Source organism: Corythoichthys intestinalis, chromosome 20, assembly GCF_030265065.1.
Source record: "Corythoichthys intestinalis isolate RoL2023-P3 chromosome 20, ASM3026506v1, whole genome shotgun sequence".
In the NCBI taxonomy this organism is placed as follows: domain Eukaryota; kingdom Metazoa; phylum Chordata; class Actinopteri; order Syngnathiformes; family Syngnathidae; genus Corythoichthys; species Corythoichthys intestinalis.
This window is the reverse complement of record NC_080414.1, coordinates 33,584,584-33,608,585: the sequence shown is the minus strand read 5'-3', so window position 1 is coordinate 33,608,585 and position 24,002 is coordinate 33,584,584. Positions and strand designations below refer to the sequence as shown.

Genomic DNA, 24,002 nt, shown 5'->3' with positions numbered 1-24,002 from the left:
TTTTTGCTGGCATCACTTTGCTGTGATGTTTGGTAGATAGATGGTAGGTTGGGCCGGAGTAGGTGCTGCAGGCTTGCACACACGGTAAGATTTGTTTTCTTGGCCAAAGAGATAATGTTGCTTTAGCCTTTGAAGTTCTGTGCTGAGTGATCATCACACATAAAATATAATTCATAGCATTAGCATAGCATTTGCGTTAGCATTAGTCTAATGCTAACTGCGAGCGTTCTTTTAAACTCCCAGACAACTTTTATTTTACTTTAGGGCTGTCAAAATGATCGCCTTAACGTGCGTTAATTATTTTTTTAAATTAATCACGTTAAAATATTTGACACATTTAACGCACATGCCCTGCTCAAACAGATTTAAATGACAGCAGTGTCATTCTCACTTGTTACTTGTGTTTTTGTTTTTTTGTCGCCCTCTGCTGGCGCTTGGGTGCGACTGATTTTCTGGGTTTTAGCACCATAATTATTATTGACATCAACAATGGCGAGCTACTAGTTTATTTTTTGATTGAAAATTTTACAAACTTTATTAAAACGAAAACATTAAGAGGGGTATTATTATAAAATTTCTATAACTTGTACTAACAGTTATCTTTTAAGAACTACAAGTCTTTCTATCCATGGATCGCTTTAGCAGATTGTTAATAAAGTTAATGCCATCTTGTTGATTTATTGTTATAATATACAAATACAGTACTTATGTACAGTATGTTGAATGTATACAGTATAGCCGTCTTGTGTCTTATCTTTCCATTCCAGCAATAATTTGCAGAAAATATGGCATATTTAATAGATGGTTTGAATTGTGATTAATTACAATTAATTAATTTTTAAGCTGTGATTAACTCGATTAAAATTTTAATCGTTTGACAGCCCTAGTTTACTTACAGTTCGTGGCGTCCAGGTGGTTACAATTAATTGAAAATAATGTAGTATTTTCCTGCTAAGTATGTGTTCTCACCAAGTAGGCGTTGTCCTTGTGGATACACGCTACATTATGTGCTCGTCTGTCATTGTTCAATTGAAATAGTTGGAAACCTTTATTCATGGAGTAATTTTTAAAAATTTTAAAGACGAAAATATTTTTAGCAAACGTCGACTGAAAGTAGACGAAATTAGTCTTGAGTTTTCGTCAACAATAACTAGACGAGGTCTGTTCAAGTTGAATAGAATAGACAATAGAGATAGATAGAGGTTATATAGATAGATATTATATAGATTTACAATAGAGATTTGGTTTTGGGTGTGCCAATGTAAAGTTTATTTGCCACTGAATTTAATGGTGAATAGGGCCATTGAAAGTGAATGGGAAATTTTGGCCATTTGAAATGAATGAAATTGGCAAATTTTGGCGTTTTCAGCAAAAACTGTATACAATATTTGTGCCCCTTAACTCCCTAATTTATTAAAAATTGGTATATTATCTGATTTGATTCTTGTAGGACAAGTAGCTGTTTGAAATTTCCCTTTTTTTTCTTCTTTTTATTCCAAAAATACCTAATGCTTTTGTGTGAACAGTTACAAAAAAAAAGCAAGCGTCGCGCGAATTCCTGTCTTTTTGGTGTTTGTACGGTGTGAGCCAATGGTGTGGGATGGGCGGCATGACGAAGAAACGCCATTGAAAAAAAAAAAAAGAATATGCAAAAGCATGAAAATATTAGATGTGTGCATGTAATGCAAAAGCTACCATCAAATATAAATGATGACAAGAGAAATAAGCATTTGAAACATTACCCCAGTAACATTAAACATTTGTCCCAATTGGGCTGCAGAGTCCTGGATGAACTTTGGTTGCAGCTCTAGAACGGGAAGCTGACCTCCGACTGATATTCCTCCATACCTGGAAATCACGGACAGAATCTTCAGCTTCACTGTAACTCCAGTCTGCTTGCAGATCCACTGTCCAACAGCAGAAGGAGAATTCTAGAAAAACTAGGTAAAGTATTTAAGACAGTCCTTCACAAATAGTGGGGGGCGCACGGGGAACATACTTTTTTTGCCATACTAGAATAGAGTGTAATTGCACATCCACTCAGTGGGTGGCAGTGGCGCTCCCATTTTCAGAGTGTGGGCAGTACTGTATTTCTAAACCAAACAAGAGCGCGCAGCAAAGAGCAGGAGATATAAAGAGCTAAGATGAGGAAATATGAGGAATAGTATGTTTGTCTTCACTTTTAATACAGTGCGAGACAAGGAAAGACCAGTCTATTTACTAGTGGTGTCAACAATAATCGATGCGGCGATGCATCCCGATGCGGGGCATGGACGATTCGATTCGATGCGGGCAACAAGCCGAATTGATTCAGCGCATTTTAAAATATATAAGTACGTTCAAAAATCTTCCCTGCGCAATTCCAGTGATGCAACGGATTTGGTTTCCCCATTTGTATTATTATTCTCTTGTTTCATTTTCTACACACGCTTAACTCTGGTCAAGTTTCACACCAACCTCGTAGAAGCCAAAATGTCTCCAGATGTCTGCTTCAATGTCTTATGTGCATCAATAATCTTTCTCGCTCCCTCTTTCTCCGCTTCAGCCATTGTTATGTTATGTCCTATCTCTTAGAGGTTAGATCTTGTGCCTGAACCTGACCCATTTGGGTCGGGCCCAAAATGTTAAGCATTCATGTTCGGGTCGGGTCGGGTCGGGTCGGGCCGCCGCGCCGACTAATAAATTTAAAAAAAAAAAAAAAAAAAAAAGGGATAAAACCGAGAGCAGGGTCTCTGTATTGTGCATTTGCTTGTGCATGCACATGAACACCGTGGCGCTGCCCGCTATTTTGTTACGAAAGACACTTTTATTTACAGTATGGACACAAAGACAACACAAATGTAATCCTTTTGAATCGTCTCCTCTCTGTCCGCAAAACCGCATGTTTTTTTTTTTTTTTTTTTTTTTAATATTAAACTTTCCCGGCGTTATTTCGTTGTGTAAATGCTTTTATAATGATCATAAAAATATGTAGAATATTTAAACATTAAGAAAACTTGCTTGTTCTTCTGCCAACTGAGAATTCGTTACGAAGGACACTTTTATTTATGCACACAAAGGCAACAGAAATGGGATCCTTTTGAATCTTCTCTGTGTGTCTGCAAAACCGTTTGTTTTTTTTCATATTAAACGTTCCCAGCGTTATTTCACTGTGTAAATGCTTTTATAATGATCAGAAAAATATGTAGACTATTTAAACATTAAGAAAACTTGGGTTTTTTCTGCCAACTCGAAGAAATGAAAATAAATTGCTGCTGCTGCGTTTTTTTTTTTTCCGCGTCACTCCAACAAAAAAACGGGTTTTTCGGGCTGGGCCTGCAAATATAGTGAATTGATCGGGCTCAGACCGGGTCAGGCTTCAATACCAGCAGGCCGTGTCGGGTCGGGCTGGATTTTTTTAGGCCCAATCTAGACTCTATTGCACATATATAGTGGGCTAGGCCTACATTTTACTTTTGTTCTACATGTTTTTTGTTCTAATTTAGTTGATGTTTTGTTTGCAACTGAACTGATCCCTAGATTGATATTGCGATAAAGTTGCTGCTGCACTCAATATTTTCTTTGTCGTTTTCTTTAATATTTACTTGAATATTTTTATTGATGGGTCGTTGTGACTAAAATACAGTGAATGTTATTACTGATTTCGCACAGGAGATCAGAGGTTGCACTGTGTGAAAGGCTGCTACTGTGTGTAAAAAAAAAGAGAGAAAGCCCTGGTCTCATTCAAAGCACTAATTAAATGCTGTGATCTGTTTTTTTTCTAATATATATAGATATATAAGTATTTTCATTTGACTTCAACCAGGTGTGACACAAGAGCCAATAAAAAGTTGTTTAATGTCTGACCGCTTGAGTTGCCTCATGATTCACGAAAAATATCCTTTCCTTTAGAATTTTAATGCGTCCGAGGCTTTAATGCATCGCGATGCATTGCCGAATCGAACCGAATCGAATCGTGACCCTCTGAATCGAATCGAATCGTGGCCCTCCAAATCGTAATCGAATCGAATCGTGAGGGCAGTGCCGATGCACACCTCTACTATTTACTGTATCTTAAAAATGTATGCAGCGGACAGCAGGAGGCTAAATCAATAAAGATGTCACATTATACTGATAAGCCGCTTGTTTTGTTTGTTTTTTTTTTCAGAGAAAACGTGCCGAATATTGCCAACAATCGTCCCGCTTTGTCATTGTTATATCAGTAAACCAGCGAGCACTGTTGGCATCATAGAAGGTGGCATTCCAAGTTGCTCAGTGCAAAATAACACCACACCATAGAAAAGGAGCTGATACTGTCCGCAGCAAATATAAACACTGTCGCTCTGTCCAATGAATGTGTTGTTTTTCTTTTCATAATTTTTGTTTTTCCGGTCAAATTGTTTGGCATATTGTACTCTAAGTTAATGCAACATTTGGTAGCTTTTCAGTTTTGGTCGATTTTAGCGATGCCAGTGGACAAACGCGGTAGTGTTTTGCCTTAGAGACGACTCTGTTTCCCATGAGGACGAGCCCTGTGTTTCCCATGAGGACTAGCGCACACCTGCGCAGTGTCGTAAAATCATCAATCAAGCAAAAATCAATCTCCCTGTTGCCTGCAGATGGATTAAACAGCATTTCTGTTTAAAGCGGCTGTATGAAGGTAATGAATCAAGTTGTGGCTAAACAATAGCATACTGTATTTGTGTCACCGTGTGGCTTAGTGTGGCTAACACCTCCAACGCACCCAACGCTGACGAGTTCTGTTGGGTGGGGTCATGCCAGCGAGTGAAAGCTGGGCCAATATTTATTATGTATATGCTGGTAGCCTCTCTTTTTTCCTCCTTAGACTAAACTTTTTGTCTCTTTTGTTGCTGTGCCATCTTTGCAGAATTCGCGCGAAAGCATTCGCATCCACTTCGGTCTTTATAATGAATGGAGAAAGTGGGAAGTAACGTATGTCGTAAAGCAGTCAGCAAATTTGTATTTTTTTCTTGTGGCAGGGTTCCTGCCACCCTCCTCTGAGTTAATTAGTGCCGGTGAAAGCGATACAGACCCCCTCAAGATATAAAAGAGGTGTCGTTCAACCAGTTGTCGTCAATATATTATCACAAATGTTTTGAAAATATTTTATACAGGTTGAAAATTTACCTAGTGTTGCTTTAATGTTGCTAATCAATTTGAATTTATTGTTATTTATTGATTTTATTAAATTTTATTTCTCAGTATCAGATCGTTAAAAAATGTACTTTTGAGTATATTTACAGTTTGGATGTGACTTTTAATTCAGGCAAATTGATTTGCTTTTATGTCTTTTCCGTTACAAACGAAACAATGTTAATAAAGTAACACTTTATCATAAGTTGATCTATATTACCGTAGTGGCCCGAATAAAAGACGTCCCTGATTATAAGACGACCCCCTCCTTTTCAAGACTTAAGTTTGAAAGAAGACTTTTTGAACACCAAATTAATTTTTGTACAGAAAATAATTACAGTACATCCGAAACAAATGATTATAACAATATATTTGAGAAAAAAAGCATGTCATTTTGCCTCATTCAAATCTTAATATCTGAACATTTAAATATGTAAACTAAAGTGCAATCACATTCGTAAATGAATGGCTTCTGGTTTTTGAAATGTAAATAAACCAATCTATTGTAATAAAACAACAAAATTGTAATACCTGCAATAACCATTAAAGTGAAGTCTTGAAACAAATCTGAATAAGGAAAAAGATTGTAATAAAATAATGCAAACTGGTTAGACTTGAGAGTAGCTGAGATTTGTCATGACAGAACATCGCTTCAATGATATCTGGCGCCATCTAGCGTCGTGAATGGGAAGAGTAGCTGAGATCTGTCATGACAGAACACCACTTCAATGATATCTGACGCCATCTAGCGTCGTGAATGGGTATAATGTTTAGACCGCGAATACAAGACGACCCCCTCTTTTTCAGTCTTATTTTAATGCAAAAAACACCATCTTATATTCGGGCCAATACGGTACTTTTTTTTACTTTAAAGTGCCTATGACAGAAAAAAAGCATGTTCATTTCATATTTCACACAGTATTTTATGCTCCTGAATGAAATGGACCGCTTGGATGTGCATGTAAGTGAACGTTTTATTTATTCAATTTTTTGCTGATCGGCGAAGACAATCAACAACCCTGCTGCCGTGTGACATGATCCACGTTAGTTTTGTATGATTATTCGTTTCGAAAGGCGAGAATAAGACCTCGAAACGCTGCTCGGTTCGGGTTAGCATGTCGGCTAGCTGTCACGCCTCCTGGTTTGTTTACGCTCTCCGAAGCCGGGGCAGAGAAATGACAAAAGCCAGACTAACTCCAGTGGCATAAAATATCTTTCGGAGGTGCAAAAAGTCGACAGTTTTGACCATTATGGAGTAATTTTGCCATGTCGTACTGAATAAGTGCATTTTTTATAGTTCATATTCCATTTAGCACAAGACTGTTATTTGTCATGCCCATACCATTTATTTAGCAATTGGGGAAAATACTTAGATAAAAAGAATATCCTGTAAAAATGTTGGAGTAGAGAGATTGAAACAATGATGACATTTTGCTGCTCTGTGTCGTATTTTCCTCATTCTGAATCTTCCCTCTCAATGGGTTAAATTGTAAATCAGCTGAAATCGTGACCCTGCCAACATCATCTTCCGGCTGGGGATGCTAGAGTGCTATAATGACAGGCGTGGCTAAACAGATTAAAAGACTAATTTCTCGTCATCTGCACTTTGCCAAATCGTTGTATAGGGTCAAAACATCTCAAAATATGATTGTAATTCACATAATAATGCTATTTAAGGCTTTGTTATACAATAATAGGCACTTTAATGCTAACAAGGACACAATATTATGAAGAGGTGTACTTATGATAATTTCATAGACAAATTATACTATTTACAGTGGCTGCAGAGAGTTTGGGGGGGTAAACATTTATGTCTTCCTGTGGGGGAGGAGGCGGGGGCATAACAATATATAATTGAGAAGCAGTGACTTAACCAAACAAGAGTTATTTCAGTTTAAATGTGCATGAAGTTCATTACCTTTGTTCATTCACCCAATATTTGCTCTTCAAGCTGAAAAGACAATGTTATCAATTGTTTATTTGGGATTGCATAACATTGTAGTCATCCTTTTCATTTCACACCTAGTTCTGATGAGACTGGGGTACGTTTTCACCAGGTAGTCTGAGATGTTCCTACCCGTCAGATCCATGAGAACATCTCCTGTTGACTGAATTCTCTAATGAACAAAGGCAAAAGACATTTTTAGGGAAAACCTGCAGGAGGATTGACGATTCTGTGAAGTGTACCTGTAGAGGTGGAAGACCTCCAGCCCCTTCGGGGCATGTGGGCAGCATGGTGAGCTTTCTGTCTGTGCTGCACTGACAGTCTGGTGATGGTCTGATGGAGTTCCAGCCAGGGCCAGACAGGAGCTCAACCACCGAGGGGTTAACCAGGAGCCTCTCCCACTCAGTGGTAATGTTGTTGCATGGGAAATCTCTAGCAGGGAGAGAAATTGACCCGCGTGGTTAAACAAAACAGTGAAGAGCATGAAGTTTATAAGATCAAGTAGGATTTATAGGTGGAATTAATTAAGTTTTTGTTGTCGTGTCACCACTAAGGCAGGTGGGGGTAAGGGTATTAAGTCACAATGGTCCTCCAAAGGTCTTTAAATATCATGTGTCCGCTATAAAAGTGTGACATTTGCTTACTCCAGTGGTTCATCCGCCATGCAGCGTGTCCCAAAGCCTGGCCTGTCCAGCAACACTTCACCAAAATGTCTCATTTGGGCATCCAAAGGACGTTCATTACTGCAGTGGATACAGAAAGAAATTAGCATTAAAATTGCTCCGATTTCTCTCGGAAATTAAACATGAATCCCAATATTTTGCACTTTTAAAATGAATTTTGGATAGATTTTGATGATGATTCCTATGAGATCACCGAAACGTTATTCTTAAGAATCCTAGTGATGATGCAATGTAACTATTGTATTAAAAGAATGGTCCTACCTGAAGAAGGTGTACTGTCGGCCATACATCCAAGGACTTAGAGTTACACTCGGATATTCCCCAAATGGTGGAACGATGAGTGTGAATGTAAGGGCCAGGAAAACAAAGCTGGCTGGTAAAATAATCTAACAGAGGCACAAGATTAAAACTCACTTAAAACATTTGAGTAGATCAGTGCTTCTCAATTATTTTGTGTTACGCCTATTTCTGTTACGACTACATGATTTGACATATGGTACAGCACACTTTAAAACACTATCTCATTGAAAGGAGGATGGATCGCAATAGTACAACCGAATTGAGAAAATTGTTATGCTTAAATGGTCCATACATTCCAATTTAGTGTCAGATAAAAACATTAAATATAAGTATAATTTGAACAACTGAATATAAATTTGTAGATACCGGAGTAGAGTCTAATTTATGCTTATGAAGATTAACAGGAACCAATTTCTCCAAAACAACATGCATTTATTTAATGAAATTGTGTGTTGAGGATGTAGTGAGACATTGTAAGCAAGGTTACCTGAGCAAAGAAGTCTTTGCAAGAGCGGGTGGTGTGGTGCAACCTCTTGATTAACAATGCAAAGAACTGTTTGACAGCCAGACACAGACCTCTGACCTGATAAGACCCTCGTCCTGCATTACCTTCTTGACCATCGCATGGGCTGGTGACCGAAGGCTCGCCTGAGGCTGCAAAACAGTGCTCGAGTGAAGTGACATATATTAATATGCATATATTGCATTTGTGATGGACTACAGGATTCTAGCCAGCAAGCAGCAGAGGTTTTGTTGACTTGATCAATTGGTGAGCAAGTTCGGTGCACTTATCAAGTTTTTTTCCCCTTTTTTTTTTTAAGGAAAAACTATGGTTTGTCGCAGTTTGCTTTAATCTCCTATAATATAAGCATCTGTTCTGAGCTGTAAGCCATATTCTTTTGTCACCTTCAGGTAGCTCCATAGCAATTGCGACTCTGTTGAATCCACAGAGACTAGCTCGAGAAATTTGCTGCAATGATTTATCCTCTGACAAAGGTAGACAATGGGTTATAAGTGAAACGGATTGAAATATTCAAATGAAATCCTTTCTTCTTACCTTGAATGCATTTCTTGTTGCTTGCATATCCATCAGCAGTCACTTTTAAGAAAATCTACAAGAGAACCAACTGTATAAAATATATTCTTATCGTATAAATTATTTTAAAACCACACAACCATTCAATGAGGCACAATATATTTGGATACACGCAAGGAGTTTTTAATGTACAAACAGTACTAAGTACTTCGAGATGAGCATTTTTGACATGTCATGGAATTCCTACCTCATTTAATTTTGACATATTTCAGTCATGGGTGCCTACCTCTTCCAATGACGTGTCAGACACGCCAAAGCTACTAAGGCCGATGTCCTCCAGGGTTTCCTCCAATTCCCTAAAGAGGCTGGCGTACGCCCTAGGTTGGAAGTCATGACTAGGAAGCAGGTAAGTCATCTCCTGGCCAATGGCCTCAATTAGACGAGCCTGCGGCACATGATGATGCACCAAGGCTGTGATGCGCTCGATGTTTCCTACAGAGGCACAGCACAGGCTGATTGGTACAGTCAGTGTCGTTCCTAGCCTACATGGTGCCCTGGGCGACAAAATTAATTAATCGTAATTGATTGCAATTCAAACCATGTCTAAAAGATGCCATATTTTTCTGTAAATTATTGTTGGAATGGAAAGATAAGACACAAGACGGACATATACTGTACATTCATATGTAAGTACTGTATTTGCTTATAATAACAATAAATACACAAAATGGTATTACCATTATTAACATTCTTTCTGTTAAAGGGATCCACAGATAGAAAGACTTGTAGTTCTTAAAAGATAAATTTTAATACAAGTTATAGTAATTTCATATTAAAACGCCTCTTAATGTTTTTGTTTTAATACAATTTGTAACATTTTCAATCAAAAAATAAACTAGTAGCTCGCGATTGTTGACGTCGAGTCTGTCGTCGCCAAGCGGTGATGTCACACGGGCTCCCTGGCGTTCCTCCACAGTGTCTTTAAAGACGTAAGGTAGTGATTAAAACACACCACAAGGTGTCAATGCAGAGTTTTAAATTACTTAAAAATCAAGCTAATGAGTGTGTTTTGTTTCTTAACGGACGCCGTAGTTCCCTGTTTACTGGTCCATCCATGCCACTTCACGGTCATTTAAGTGCTGGCTTCACAACGTACGAGGCCTCTGATAGTTTGTATATACATTGCGACTAAATATTGCCATCCAGTGTATTTGTTGAGCTAAACGAAATGTTTGATTGAATAGAGTTTAACCAAGGTCTGAGTAAGTTTTACGTGTATTTTGCATAGCTATTTTGATTTGGAATGCCAGTTCTCTTTGCATTGCTGTTTAACTGTGTGAGAATAGGGCCTCATTAATAGAGATTGAAGCACTTTTCTTTTTGTGAACATTATTTTTTGGAGAGATAGGAATATTATTTTTGTTGTGCTTTCACTAAATGATACTTATGTTTGTTGTGAAGGAGTTTATGCAAATAAACGGCGTGGTCCAATGAACGCCTGTGTCCCCTCGCCTTTCTCTGCCTCTTAGCTCTCAATGTGCAAAAAACGGCGTCATTGTAAACTGTTGGAGGCAATGCATGAGCGGGTCATTCCGCGCACGTGTTAAATATTTTAACGTGATTAATTAAACTAATTGCCACCCGTTAACGTGATAAATTTGACAGCACTAATAAAATATAATACAAATAATAAAGAAAGTATGGAAGATTCTACTTGTGACTAGTTGGCTCACATGTGTTAAACCACTACGGGGGCACCAGTTAGAGAGCACAGGAGATGAAATCAAATACTTTTTGGGGCTCATGTGCAGGTGTGCATACATGTACACACATTTAGAATCTGGTGAATAACATCCAGACATAAATTCCTTTCAGATTTATATCCCGGTAAATTCCCGTGTAAGGTAATGCGAGATTTAACCGTGTCATGGCTTTCACACATGGGAAAATGTCCTGGGCGGGAATAAGCTGGGTTGTGTGTGTAAAAGTGGCTTGATTCAGGCTACGTCCATACTAGGACAGATAATGGCTATAAATCTGTAATTAGTTGGACTATACAGCATGTCGGCTACACTAGGATGACTCTTATCCTATTATAATCTATTAGTTGTTACACGGATAATGTATGCGGGCACATTACCCGCCGCCTAATATGGACTGCTGTCTCCGTACAACAATCGGATACTGAGGAAGTGACATCATGCAGTTGCCATTTTTAGTGCGGGATGACGGCGTCGTAAACAATGGAGGCGAACGATCACGACGTGGCATTCCCGCTCCTCTTTTCTTTTCCACATTTTTAACCTTTAAATTACGTCACAATATTATGCTTTAATTCAGTGCCCATTTTTGGTCCTCCCATTGCGGATGATGTGGAGATGAGCGTTTTTTACAGAGCTCGTCTCCCGCGTTGTTTCCGATCAGCCAGCTGGGGGGCTGCCGCCCCCCCCCCCCCCCCCCAACTCAATGCCGACCGAACATTAGTACAGTGGTACCTCTACATACAAAGCTAATTCCTTCCAGGACCCTGTTTGTAAGTCAAAATGGTCGTATGTCGAGCAGGATCTTCCCATACGAATACATTATAATTCCATTAATTCGTTCCACGGCCCAAAAACTTACACTAAATCCTTAATAAATACTGCTGGTACTATTACAAATGGCAATTAAACATAGCAAAACAAATAAATTATACATAAAAATCGGAATAATAATATAATAATAATAATTCCTGTAATAATGTAACGAATCAGGTTCTAATGTGGCGGACATTTTTTGCTGTACGTGAACGCACCGCGTGGCTGACGTGAGTTACTTTCACTTTCAATGTTTTTTTGAGAACACCGTCAACTGCGGCCTTCAGTAGGCGTTTTGTGTTGGATAACTTCTGATATAAATGATAAAAACCTGAGGAAGCTGGCGATTTCTTTGGCGATGTTACCACAATAATACAGTAATTGTCAGCTTAACTTGCGAACGGTGGTCGGAGGAGGACCGTAGGGATGTATTGTTGAGCTAGTTCACGGGTGCGCACCCCACGCTCATGTTTCTATAATTTGCATCTTCATTTCAAAGTTTAACCTTCTTCCTTGTTTCACCACCTGTGCCAACATTTTTGAAACCCGTGTTGATTTCTTACACAAGAAAATCCGCCGTGCGTTCGTCTGTGGTGCTGTCATGTCGTCGTATTTCGAGCATGTCGTCGAATGTCGAAACAAATGGCGAGTCAAATTTTACTTCGGATGTCGAAAAGATCGTGTGCCGAAGCGATCGTATGTCGAGGTACCACTGTATATAAAATGCGTAGAGGAAAATTAAACCCTGAAAATTGACCTGCGTGGTACCCTAAGTCAAAGAGGCATGCGATCAGTTTTTTTCATGACATTTCTGCCTGTCAGGATCGCCGCTGTTATGCACAAGCACTCCAGGTTGTGGCTTCCAGGAAATATACGCAGCGCCACACCATATGTTTCTATTTGTTATTTTCCAAGTGGTGAGAGGGCAACTGAGCGTCGATTGTAACATCCCAAGTAACGATGTCAGGTTTTCGTTGTTTTCTAAAGATTTCATTCACTCTACAAGGCATACTCACATCATCATTGAAGGAGCAACGCATGAGCCTGGAAACGCAGAACTGGCAATAAAAGCACGAGTAGTTTCCAAAATAAAAGCGCCGCTCTGAATAGAAAGAAATTATTTAAACGTCTAAACTATTAAATAACTCGAAGAATTCTAAACAAAAAGAATGCAGACGCATTATTCAACTAGGTCAAATATTCAAGTAAAAAAAAACAAAAAAAGATTCTTCGCACATTAAGAATCAAGGTCAACCCTATGTGAGTGACACTTGCCACGTTTACATGGAGCCAAATATTCCAATTACAATCGGAATATTTGTTCAAACCGAATAAATGTGTTCCATATAAACACCTCATTCGGAATGAACAGGCCCAAACCCAATGGAATTTCATTCCGATTCAAAGGGGTGGAATATTCCTTTTCCCAAACCGATTAGAAGTAAAATTATATCATGTAAACAGGGAAGTGGAATGGTGTCTGGTTGCGTTCTTTCTGCGCATGCTCCGTACTGACGTGGTGACGTCACTTGGTGACGTAAGTAACGTCACTTGCAACATAGCTTCCAAGCACACGCACAGCGCACCCACACAACTTTTTAAATGAACGGCGTATCATTCTGAAGTTTTGTTTCCACTCGAAAAGTTAAAACAGCAGCTGATCTGACAATCGATCTCCATGTTTTGCAACGTGACGCTTTGTTTTGATTAATCTGCGCATGTCAGACGGCAGTTGTCAAACGTCCTTTCGGAATAAAGGCAGTCACATGTAAACGCTGGATCGGAATAGATGAAGTGACATGTAAACAGCTGATGTGAAATTTCCATTCGGAATGATTTGAATCGGTATGAATAAAAGTCAGCATGTAAACGTGGCTACTGTTAACTTATGCAATCCCCCTCTCCCACCTCCTTCTCCTTTTGCGGTTGCGTGCAGACAGTAACTGAGGTCTGCAGGGGGCGTCATTGCAACGCTAGGGGCGCCAATTATGATAGTAGACAATCACTCGCGTGCACACCTCAATCAATTTGCCGCCCCGGGTGACCGCCCAACCTGACCATGCCAGCAACCACCATTGGGTACATGTACCCAGGCAATTGTTATTGAAAAGCATACACACTTCCAGAATTACAAGGTACAGTGAAGAAAAACAGTATTTTAACAGGCTGCTATTTTGCAAGTACTCCCACTTAGAAATCATGGATGTGTCTGAAATTTTCAGGTGCATTTCAACTGAGAGAGATAATCTAAAAAGGAAAATCCATAAATCACAATGTATGATTGTTTTAACAATTTATTTGTGTGATACAGCTGCAAATAAGTATTTGAACACATGAGAAAACACATTTTAATATTTGGTACAGTAGCCTTTGTTTTCAATTACAGAGGTCAAAGGTTTCCTTTTAGTTTTTCACCAGGTTTGCACATAGTGCAGGAGGGATCTTGGCCCACCCATTAGTTAGGTTTCTGGGCTGTCGCTGAGAAACCCAGAGTTTGAGCTCCCGTCAAAGGTTTCCTATTTGGTTTAGGTCTGGAGACTGGCTAGGCCATGCTAGAACCTTGATATACTTCTTATGGAGCCACTCCTTGATTTTCCTTGCGGTGTGATCTTCGTCATTGTCACATTGGAAGACTCAGGCACGATCCATCTTCAATACTCTGACTGAAGGATGGGGGTTGTTCCCCAAAATCTCACAATCCAGGGCCCAAGTCATCCTCTTTATAATACAGTACATTCATCCTGTCCCACGTGCAGAAAAACACCCCCAAAGAAGATTACTTACACCCCATGCTTCACAGTAGGGATGGTGTTCTTGAGATCGTAATCATCATTCTTCTTCCTCAAAACACGGTTGGTGGAATTATGACCATAAAGTTCTATTTTACTCTCATCTAACCACAAAACATGCTCCCATGACTCCTCTGCATCATTCAAATGGTCATAGGCAAACTTAAGACGGGCCTTGACATGTGCTGGTTTAAGGAGGGGAATCTTCCGTGCCATGCATGATTTCAAACCATGACGTCTTTGTGTCTTACCAACAGTAACCTTGGAAACGGTGGTCCCAGCTCTTTTCAGGTCATTGACCAACTTCTGTTGTGTAGTTCTGGGCTGATTCCTCAACTTTCTTAGGATCATTGAGACCCAACGAGGTGATATCTTACATGGGGCTCCACTCCGATTGAGATTGACCATGATGTTTAGCTTCTTCCATTTTCTAATGATTGCTCCAACAGTGGACCTTTTTTCACCAAACTGTTTGGGAATTGCTCCGTAGCCCTTTCCAGCCTTGTGGAGGTGAACAATTTTGTCTCTGGTGTCTTTGGACAGATCTTTGGGCTTGACCATGCATGTTACAAGTTTGAGTCTTACTGATTGTATGGGGTGGACAGGTGTCTTTATGTAGCTATGGACCTCAAACAAGTGGATCTGATTCAGAATAAAACATGGAGTGGAGACTTTTAGTAGGCGGACTAACAGGTTTTTCAGGGTCAGAATTCTAGCTGATAGACATCTGTTCAAATACCTATTTGCGACTGTATCCCATAAATAAATAGTTAAAAAATCATGCATTGTGATTTCTGGATTTTTCTTTTTAGATTGTCTCTCTCACAATGAACATGCACCTCCGATGAAAATTTCTGACTCCTCCATGATTTCTAAGTGGGAGAACTTGCAAAATAGCAGGATGCTCAAATACTGTTTTTCTTCGCTGTAGGTATGTGTACCGTAGGTGATCTGGCTGCACTCCTAACTGAGATCAGCTTCCATTGTACAAGCGTATGGAACAGTACTAGACTAAACAGGCTAAAGAAGTTGGCGACAAACTGCCTAATGCAGTAATCTATCTGAAGCAGACTTTACCATCCATTTGTCTGTCTGAAGTCTGCCCCTCCTCTTGGTTGGCTTTAAACTTCAAACACTTGGAGCACTTACAGGAGGAGATTTCTGTACAGACGTCACCATCCTACAAAAGGTGTAAGCAGAAACAAGTTATATAATAAGTAATAATTCTGCCAGACATAAATGCATTATTCAGTATTCTCCAAGTCTAATGTGTATATGATAAACTTAACATACAGCTTTAGTTTCAGCCAGCTTTGCATTGCTGTATTTCATTCTTCGCACAAGAGTGAGGTAGAAGCCGGCGCCAAAGCAATTTTTGAGAAAGATTGGTGAGCCGCAGCAGTAGAGGCGCCCTTGAGAGATAATAGCGACCCGGTCACTTAAGAGGTCCGCCTCATCCATGTGGTGGGTGGACATAATCACTGTACAACCTGAAAGAAGAGAAAAGAGTTGGTAGGAATTTACATCACTGTTCAACTGGAATATATATATATATATATATATATATATTAGGGCTGTCAAAATTAACGCGTTAACGCGCGGTAATTAATTGTTTTTATTAATCACGTTAAAATATTTGACGCAATTAACGCACATGTCCCGCTCAGACAGTATTCTGCCTTTTGGTAAGCTTTACAGCAGTGGTCTCAAACCGGACCTCAAAGGGCCGCAGGGGGTACTGGATTTCATTCCAACCAAACGAGACAAATACCTTTTCACCAATCTGGTTTCTTACAAGTGTAATCAGTTGATTGCAATCAGGTGCTGCTTATGTTAGTAGAAACCTCATTGGTTGAACTGTTTGTGCTGGATCTGTTGGAACAAAAACCAGGACCCACTGCGGCCCTTTGTGGAGTCGGTTTGAGACCGCTGCTTTACAGCAAGGTGTTTTGTGCTGTCTAACAGCGAACTCTTGTGGTCGCTTTGCGACATGGTTTATTGATTTCTTGCCAGTTCAATATGGCTGCACGACGTCTCTGTTGTGCTTATATGATCCTTGGACAAGATTTGTCCATCAGTATGGTTGTTGTAAAGAATGTACATATTATTTTAGTAAGCGAAATGTTCTATTTTTTGTATGAGACGCTTTTTGTTTATGTTTAGTTAACCTGTATAGCGTGCTAAGCTAACGTTGTTGCTAATGCAATGCTTGTGTACTTTTTTTGGGTTGTTTTAAGACGGTCTAAAGAGGACAATGGTTTGAGGCCATTTTATTAATAAATCAGATGAAAAAGGAAGAAGTCTGATTATTAAGGCGTCGTTCACTAGCTGTCTAGCTTTGGAAAAAGTAGACGCTTCGGAGTGAGGACAGCATAGACAGATTTAAATGACAGTAGAGTGAAATGCCTACTACAGTCCTTATGTACCGTATGTTGAATGTATATATCCATCTAGTGTCTTATCTTTCCATTCCAACAATTTATTTTACAGAACATATATATATATATAATTTACAGAAAAATACGGCATATTTTATAGATGGTTTGAATTGCGATTAATTGCGATTAATTATGATTAATTAATTTTTAAGCTGTAATTAACTCGATTAAAAATTTTAATCGTTTGACAGCCCTAATATATATATATATATACATACATATATACATATATATATATATATCTTATCTTTCCATTCCAACAATTTATTTTACAGAACATATATATATATAATTTACAGAAAAATATGGCATATTTTATAGATGGTTTGAATTGCGATTAATTGCGATTAATTACGATTAATTAATTTTTAAGCTGTAATTATATATATATATATATATATATATATATATATATTAGGGCTGTCAAACGATTAATTTTTTTAATCGAGTCAATTACAGCTTAAAAATTAATTAATCGTAATTAATCGCAATTCAAACCATCTATAAAATATGCCATATTTTTCTGTGAATTATATATATATTCTGTAAAATAAATTGTTGGAATGGAGAGATAAGACACAAGATGGATATATACAGTACTGTATATTCAACATACGGTACATACATTCAACATACGGTACATAAGGACTGTAGTGGGCATTTCACTCTACTGTCATTTAAATCTGTCTATGCTGTCCTCACTCCGAAGCGTCTACTTTTTCCAAAGCTAGACAGCTAGTGAACGACGCCTTAATAATCAGACTTCTTCCTTTTTTCATCTGATTTATTAATAAAATAGCCTCAAACCATTGTCCTCTTTAAACCGTCGTAAAACTACAAAAAAAAAAAGTACACAAGCATTGCATTAGCAACAACGTTAGCTTAGCACGCTATACAGGTTCACTAAACATAAACAAAAAGCGTCTCATACAAAAAATAGAAAGTTTCGCTTACTAACATAATATGTACATTCTTTACAACAACCATACTTACGGACAAATCTTGTCCAAGGATCATACAAGCACAACATCACAACGTAGGCGTCAGCCCGAGACGTCATGCAGCCATAATGAACTGACAAGAAAACAAACCATGTCCCACAAGAGTTCGCTGTTAGACAGCACAAAAGCCTTGCTGTAAAACTTACCAAAAGGCAGAATACTGTCTGAGCGGGACATGTGCGTTTATTGCGTCAAATATTTTAACGTGATTATTTAAAAAAATAATTACCGCGCGTTAACGCGATAATTTTGACAGCCCTGATATATATATATATATATATATATATATATATATATATATATATATATATATATATATATATATATATATATATATATATATATATATATACACACATACACATATATGTATATATACATATACGTATACATATACATATATATATACATATACATATACAATGAGTAAATGAGTAAACATTGTGAGTTGTCTTATGTGAAATACTGGGATCATTTTAATATGTAGGTGGCTTGCATTTTGTGGCTGACATGCCCCTTGTCCCCTCGGCCGATGACCGGCGGCTTGTCGCACATCCCCCCGCCGAGAGAGCACTATACTCGGCTTATTGCCCTCTTCATGTGCCCGGTGTTCTGTCAAATTTTCCGATCGATCAGACATTTTTTGTTAAAAATAGTTGCAAATACAGTGATTACAAAGTAAACAAAATATACGGTAGTTCAGGAGGTGCGACAGTAAAGGTGAAGTTGACAGTTTTGACCATTATGGAGTAATTTTGCCATGTCGTTATTATTTCATATTCCATTTAGCACAAGACTGTTATTTGTCATGACCAAGCCATTTATTTAGCTATTGGGGAAAAATACTTGGATAAAAAATATATCCTGTAAAAATATTGGAGTAGAGGGACTTGAAACAATGACATTTTGCGGCTCTCTTCGTCACGTTTTCCCCGTTCTGACTAATTCCCCCTCAACGGGCTGACTGGTCCTTCTCAAGCTATTTATTTCGCTACTGGGGAAAAATACTTGGATAAAAAGAATATCCTGTAAAAATATTGGAATAGAGAGACTGAAACAATGTCATTTTGCGGCTCTCTTCGTCGCGTTTTCCTCGTTGTGAATAATTCCCCCTCAATGTGCTGCATACTAAATCAGATGAAATCATGACTCCGCTGCCATCATCCACCTGTTGGGGACGCTAGAGCCCTATAATGGTAGGTGTGGCTAACCGGCAGATTAAAAGACTTAATTTCTCGTCATCTGCGCTTTGCTAAATTGTTGTATATAGTCGAATCGTCTCAAAATATGATTCTAATTCACATAATAATCCTATTTAAGACTTTTTTTTCTCCTGTCGTACGCACTTTAAACTTTGGACATTTTTTACATACAGTTTGTGGAGTTCAGGTAATGTAAATTAATTGAAAATAATGTACTGTTTTCCTGCTAAGTGTGTATTATCATTATAAAGATGGTGATGTCCCTCTAGATGCTACAATTATGTGCTCATCTGTCAATGTTCATTCAAAATTGTAGGAAACCTTTTATTTATTTATTCATGTATTAAAACTCTGGAAGTTTACAGATGAGAACATTTTGAGTAATTGTCGACTAACACTAGAGGAAATTTTTAATTTTTATTGACTAAAACTAGACAAAGACAATTAAGCAACATTTTCAAATGACTAAAATATGATCAGAGTTGTTTTTGTCAACAATGATGACAACAAAAATATTTCGTCAACGAACAATTTTTTCAGGACGATGACGCGCTGAAAATGTGTCTTGGGTGACTAAAACAACGAGATGGATGCCAGTTGTCACCTGACGACACAAGAACGAGATGAAAATTTACCATAGTTTTCGTCAAAAATGTGTGAATTTTTTTTATTGTACGTGTTGTGAGAACGCATGTAGCAGTGTTTGGTCGTGTCACACATGTGACGTGCTACATCAACCCCTCTTGCCCCACACACAGGCTTAAGCGTGTGCCCATTCCAGGCTCCTTTTGTGAAACGTGTCAGGTGCTGCTTCGTAAGTTTTGTTTTCTTATCTTGGGTATGCCATGTTGCTTTAGCCTTTAAAGGTCTGTGCTGAGTGATCATCACACACTAAACTAACTTGTAGCATTAGCATAGCGTTCGCGTTAACATAGCGTTCGAATTAGCATTAGCATTTAGCGCAGTGACTGTGTCCTCTTAGACTTGGAAAACATTTAACATACAGTTCGTGGTGTCCAGGTGAGTTTAATTAATTGCAAATAATGTGCTGATTTCCTTCTGAGTGTGTATTGTCATCATGATAATGGTGATGTACTTGTAATGAAGACATTACAGTTATATGCTCGTCTGTCATGCTCATTCAAAATTGTTACGAACCTTTTATTTATTTATTCATTTATGGAATAAAAGTTTTGAAGTTTATGGATGAAAACATTTTGAGAATTGTTGACTAGACGAACTTTGAGTTTTCGTTGACTAAAACTAGACGAAGACGAACACATTTTGAAATGACTAAAATATGAATAATAAGTATTTTCCTCCAAAAGACTAAAACAAAAATTAAAATGGCTGCCAAAAACAACACTGCTGCTGTATGTAAAACTACTTTCAGAATTTAGACAGAAGCAAATTTTGTCCATCAGGGACTACTGTTACCTGTACGATATTTGAGTAACAGATCCCATATGGAGCGTCTGGAATAAGGATCCACCCCTGAAGTGGGTTCATCCAGGATCACCACCTTTGCTCCACCAACAAATGCCAATGCAACTGATAGTTTTCTCTGCATACCACCTGAATGAGAGCAGAATCAAGTGTATATGACTTGTGTGCAGTTTGTTGCATTACAAGGGAACAAAAAAATCTATTGGCGAGGTTCATAGACATAAATTTCTGACCAACCTGAAAGATTTTGAGTTAGTTCATTTCGCTTATGTGGTAGACCGAGATCTTGTAGCATATTCTCAACCTCTTCCTCGGCTTCTGCTATTGGACGGCCTTTGAGCAATGAGTGGAAGAGGATATGCTCGGCCACCGTCATACTAAAAGGTCAGACAGCAGAAAGGGGGGGACTAATTATGTTAAAATTACCCCTTGCTTAATTTTGGACCTCCGTGAAGTTGGCGACCCATCAGACGCAAATTTATAGAAAAATTATGCCATTCATTTGTGCTAGGTTTGTGCTCGTTTGTGCTGAAAACATTTTTGTTTGTGCTGCTATCGTTTTAGAGATATTAACGATTCTTTTATAGGTTAATCTGAGGTCAACCAGCCCTCCATTTTGTTTAAAAATGGCTAAAAATGGTGTTGATTGTTTTTGCTATGTTTGTACTGGTTTGTGTTGTCATTTATTGAAAAATGGACCCGAAATAGTGTCATTCGTTTATGCTACATTTGTGCTGTAAAAATTTTCGTTTGTGCTTCTATCACTTTATAGATATTGAGACAATAATTTCGAGTGATGACGTCAATCCCATCACCTGTGTTGCAGTTGTACAACTCTCTTATTAGAAGAGTGGTGTCCCGACAACTAGCGCAAACGAGCCACGTCATCACCCGAAATTATTAATTCAAGTCCCCCCATTTACTGCAAAATGGACCCAAAGGGTTGCCATTAGTTTGTGCTACGTTTGCTGTAGTTGTTGGGACACCCCTCTGTTATTTAGAGAGTTACGCTTTGTCTGTCACGATGGAATGCTGCGATTGACGTCATCACTCGAAAAAATATCTGAATATTAGGGGTGTCAAACGATTAAAAATTTTAATAGAGTTAATTACAGCTTAAAAATTAATCGTAATTAATTGCAATTAATCGCAATTCAAACATCTATAAAATATGCCACATTTTTTTGTAAATTATTGTTGGAGTGGAAAGATGAGACACAGGATGGATATATACATTCAACATACGGTACATAAGTACTTTATTTATTATAACAATAAATCAACAAGATGGCATTACCATTATTAACATTCTGTTAAAGTGATCCACGGATAGAAAGACTTGTAGTTATTAAAAGATAAATGTTAGTACAAGTTATAGAAATTTTATATTAAAACCCCTCTTAATGTTTTCGTTTTAATAAAATTTGTAAAATTTTCAATCAAAAAATAAACTAGTAGCCCGCCATTGTTGATGCCAATAATTACCTACACAATGCTCATGGGTGCTGAAGCCTATAAAATCAGTCGCACCCAAGCGCCAGCAGAGGGCGACAAAACTCCGAAAAACACAACAAGTACACATTTCACTGTGCTGTCATTTTAATGTCTGAGCGGGGCAAGTGCGTTAATTGTGTCAAATATTTTAACGTGATTAATTAAAAAAATTAATTACCACCCGTTAACGCGATAATTTTGACAGCCTTACTTAATATCTATAAAACGATAACAGTGTTGATTGCATCTGTATGTCTCAATTTTTTGTCAACTGTTTTGTGAAGCAGATGTTTGTATGCATGTAAATTCCCAAATTTAAAAAAAAATCTATAAAGTGATAACAGCACAAACAAAATGTTTTACTGCACAAACGAGCGCAAATGTAGTATAAACGAATGGCACCGTTTCGGGTCCAATTTGCAATAAATGGGGAGCTGTGTGATGTCATCACTCGAAATTACAGCACAAACATAACACAAACAATTGACACCATTTTTTTTTTCTTTTTAAAAAATTTAATTTGACACCATTTTTAATCAAAATGGGGGGCTGGTTGAGCTCAGATTGACCTATAAAAGAATAGTTAATAGCTCTAGCATAAATGAATGACATTATTTTTCTATAAATTTGCCTCTGATTGGGGCCAACTTAACTGAGGTTAATTTTGGATACATAAAATAAAAGATATAGGCTAATAACTACCATAATGTATTTGTGCCGTAATAAAAATTAGGTTGTTGAGGGCTTAAGTTACATACTAGTGAAAAAGAATGTTGTGCTGTGGGCACATTCCTAGAGACAGACGAATGGTGTCCATATCTGTGCGGATGTCTTTTCCGTAAATGGAAGCTGTGCCTGAGGTGGGCGGGAACATACCAGTCAAAATGGACCTAAATGATAGAGAAAGGAGATTGGTGATGAAACTGTTCATTTTGGATGTACAGTACGGTACGTCTGACACATACATAGTGGTAGTCTTGCCAGCTCCATTATGTCCAAGAAAGGCAGTGATTTGGTTCTCGTAGAAGCTGAGAGTGAGGCCATTGACAGCAGGCCTGGAGCTACTACCGAACACTTTGACAAGGTTCTGGATACAAACACCCTTAACCAGGTCAGCAGGTTCTGCCTCAAAGAACACCTGGCCTAAACAGTTGGAAAATGAATGAAATAGTACAATGTTAAAACGGCTGCAACAACTTATCAATTACTTCAATTAAAATCGATTAATATATTAGTTGCCAACGAATGTGATAATCGATTTTTGCTGCCAGCTATGAGCAATCCCGTTTGGGTCTCTTTGTTTGTGTGCAACGTGAGTCTTTGCGCGCGCCAGTGATTAGAGCAAGAGAGAGAGAGAGTTCACTGCTACACTCAGGTTGGGTTGCTGAATCAATAACTTTACGAAGTGTCGAGAGTTAGACTGTCTTTTGTGTTGTTGGATCCAGTATGCCTCCATCAGAGGTGAGTAAATGAAGCCAATTTTATTGTTTGTCTTCTTTGGTGATGAGATGTTACTACTTAGCATGGAGCGCTAAGCTAGTTAGTGATTATGCTAATCAGTGTCATCTTAAGTGTCCGTTTGTATTGTGTTTTGGAGAGGCATATTAGCACTGGAGTTATTGCTAGTAAAGTTGTCTCATTTCTTTGTATAACAAACCACACACATAAACCCAATTATATAACAGCTTAGAGTCTCTTTTCAACACAAACTTCCATTCAAACTGTAAATTGTCATACAGAAGAGAGTGCTTTAAAATTGGATTTGGATTGTATTTATGAACAACTTTTTGATAAATAAAACTGATTCATTACAGTCTGCCTCCTCCTTATTTGAGTTTGTTTAGTTTGTTTAAAGAAAATAAATGAGTCATTGACACAATTTACTGTATATCATCACTTTGGCCACAAGATAAAAAATGTCAATCAGCAGCACCAGTGTTTGATTACTTTCCTCAGTAA

The 24,002-nt window shown here is 38.1% G+C and overlaps 1 protein-coding gene across 2 annotated transcripts in view; it reads right to left on the bottom strand.

Moving 5' to 3' along the window:
• Positions 1-24,002, bottom strand: part of abca4a (ATP-binding cassette, sub-family A (ABC1), member 4a) — a 103,428-nt gene that overhangs the window by 12,722 nt on the left and 66,704 nt on the right. Inside the window, exons 20-35 of one of the 2 annotated variants that reach the window (XM_057824130.1) lie at positions 23,009-23,186; positions 22,802-22,933; positions 20,787-20,926; positions 20,541-20,678; positions 15,756-15,952; positions 15,540-15,642; positions 9,384-9,589; positions 9,119-9,173; positions 8,968-9,048; positions 8,549-8,715; positions 8,023-8,147; positions 7,723-7,821; positions 7,321-7,510; positions 7,156-7,250; positions 7,052-7,084; positions 1,743-1,848 (exon numbers count right to left, since the gene is read on the bottom strand). In XM_057824130.1, the coding sequence (XP_057680113.1) occupies positions 1,743-1,848; positions 7,052-7,084; positions 7,156-7,250; positions 7,321-7,510; positions 7,723-7,821; positions 8,023-8,147; positions 8,549-8,715; positions 8,968-9,048; positions 9,119-9,173; positions 9,384-9,589; positions 15,540-15,642; positions 15,756-15,952; positions 20,541-20,678; positions 20,787-20,926; positions 22,802-22,933; positions 23,009-23,186 (2,045 nt within the window). The remainder of the gene's footprint in view (positions 1-1,742; positions 1,849-7,051; positions 7,085-7,155; positions 7,251-7,320; positions 7,511-7,722; positions 7,822-8,022; positions 8,148-8,548; positions 8,716-8,967; positions 9,049-9,118; positions 9,174-9,383; positions 9,590-15,539; positions 15,643-15,755; positions 15,953-20,540; positions 20,679-20,786; positions 20,927-22,801; positions 22,934-23,008; positions 23,187-24,002) is intronic. The other variant, XM_057824131.1, reaches the window with a different exon arrangement.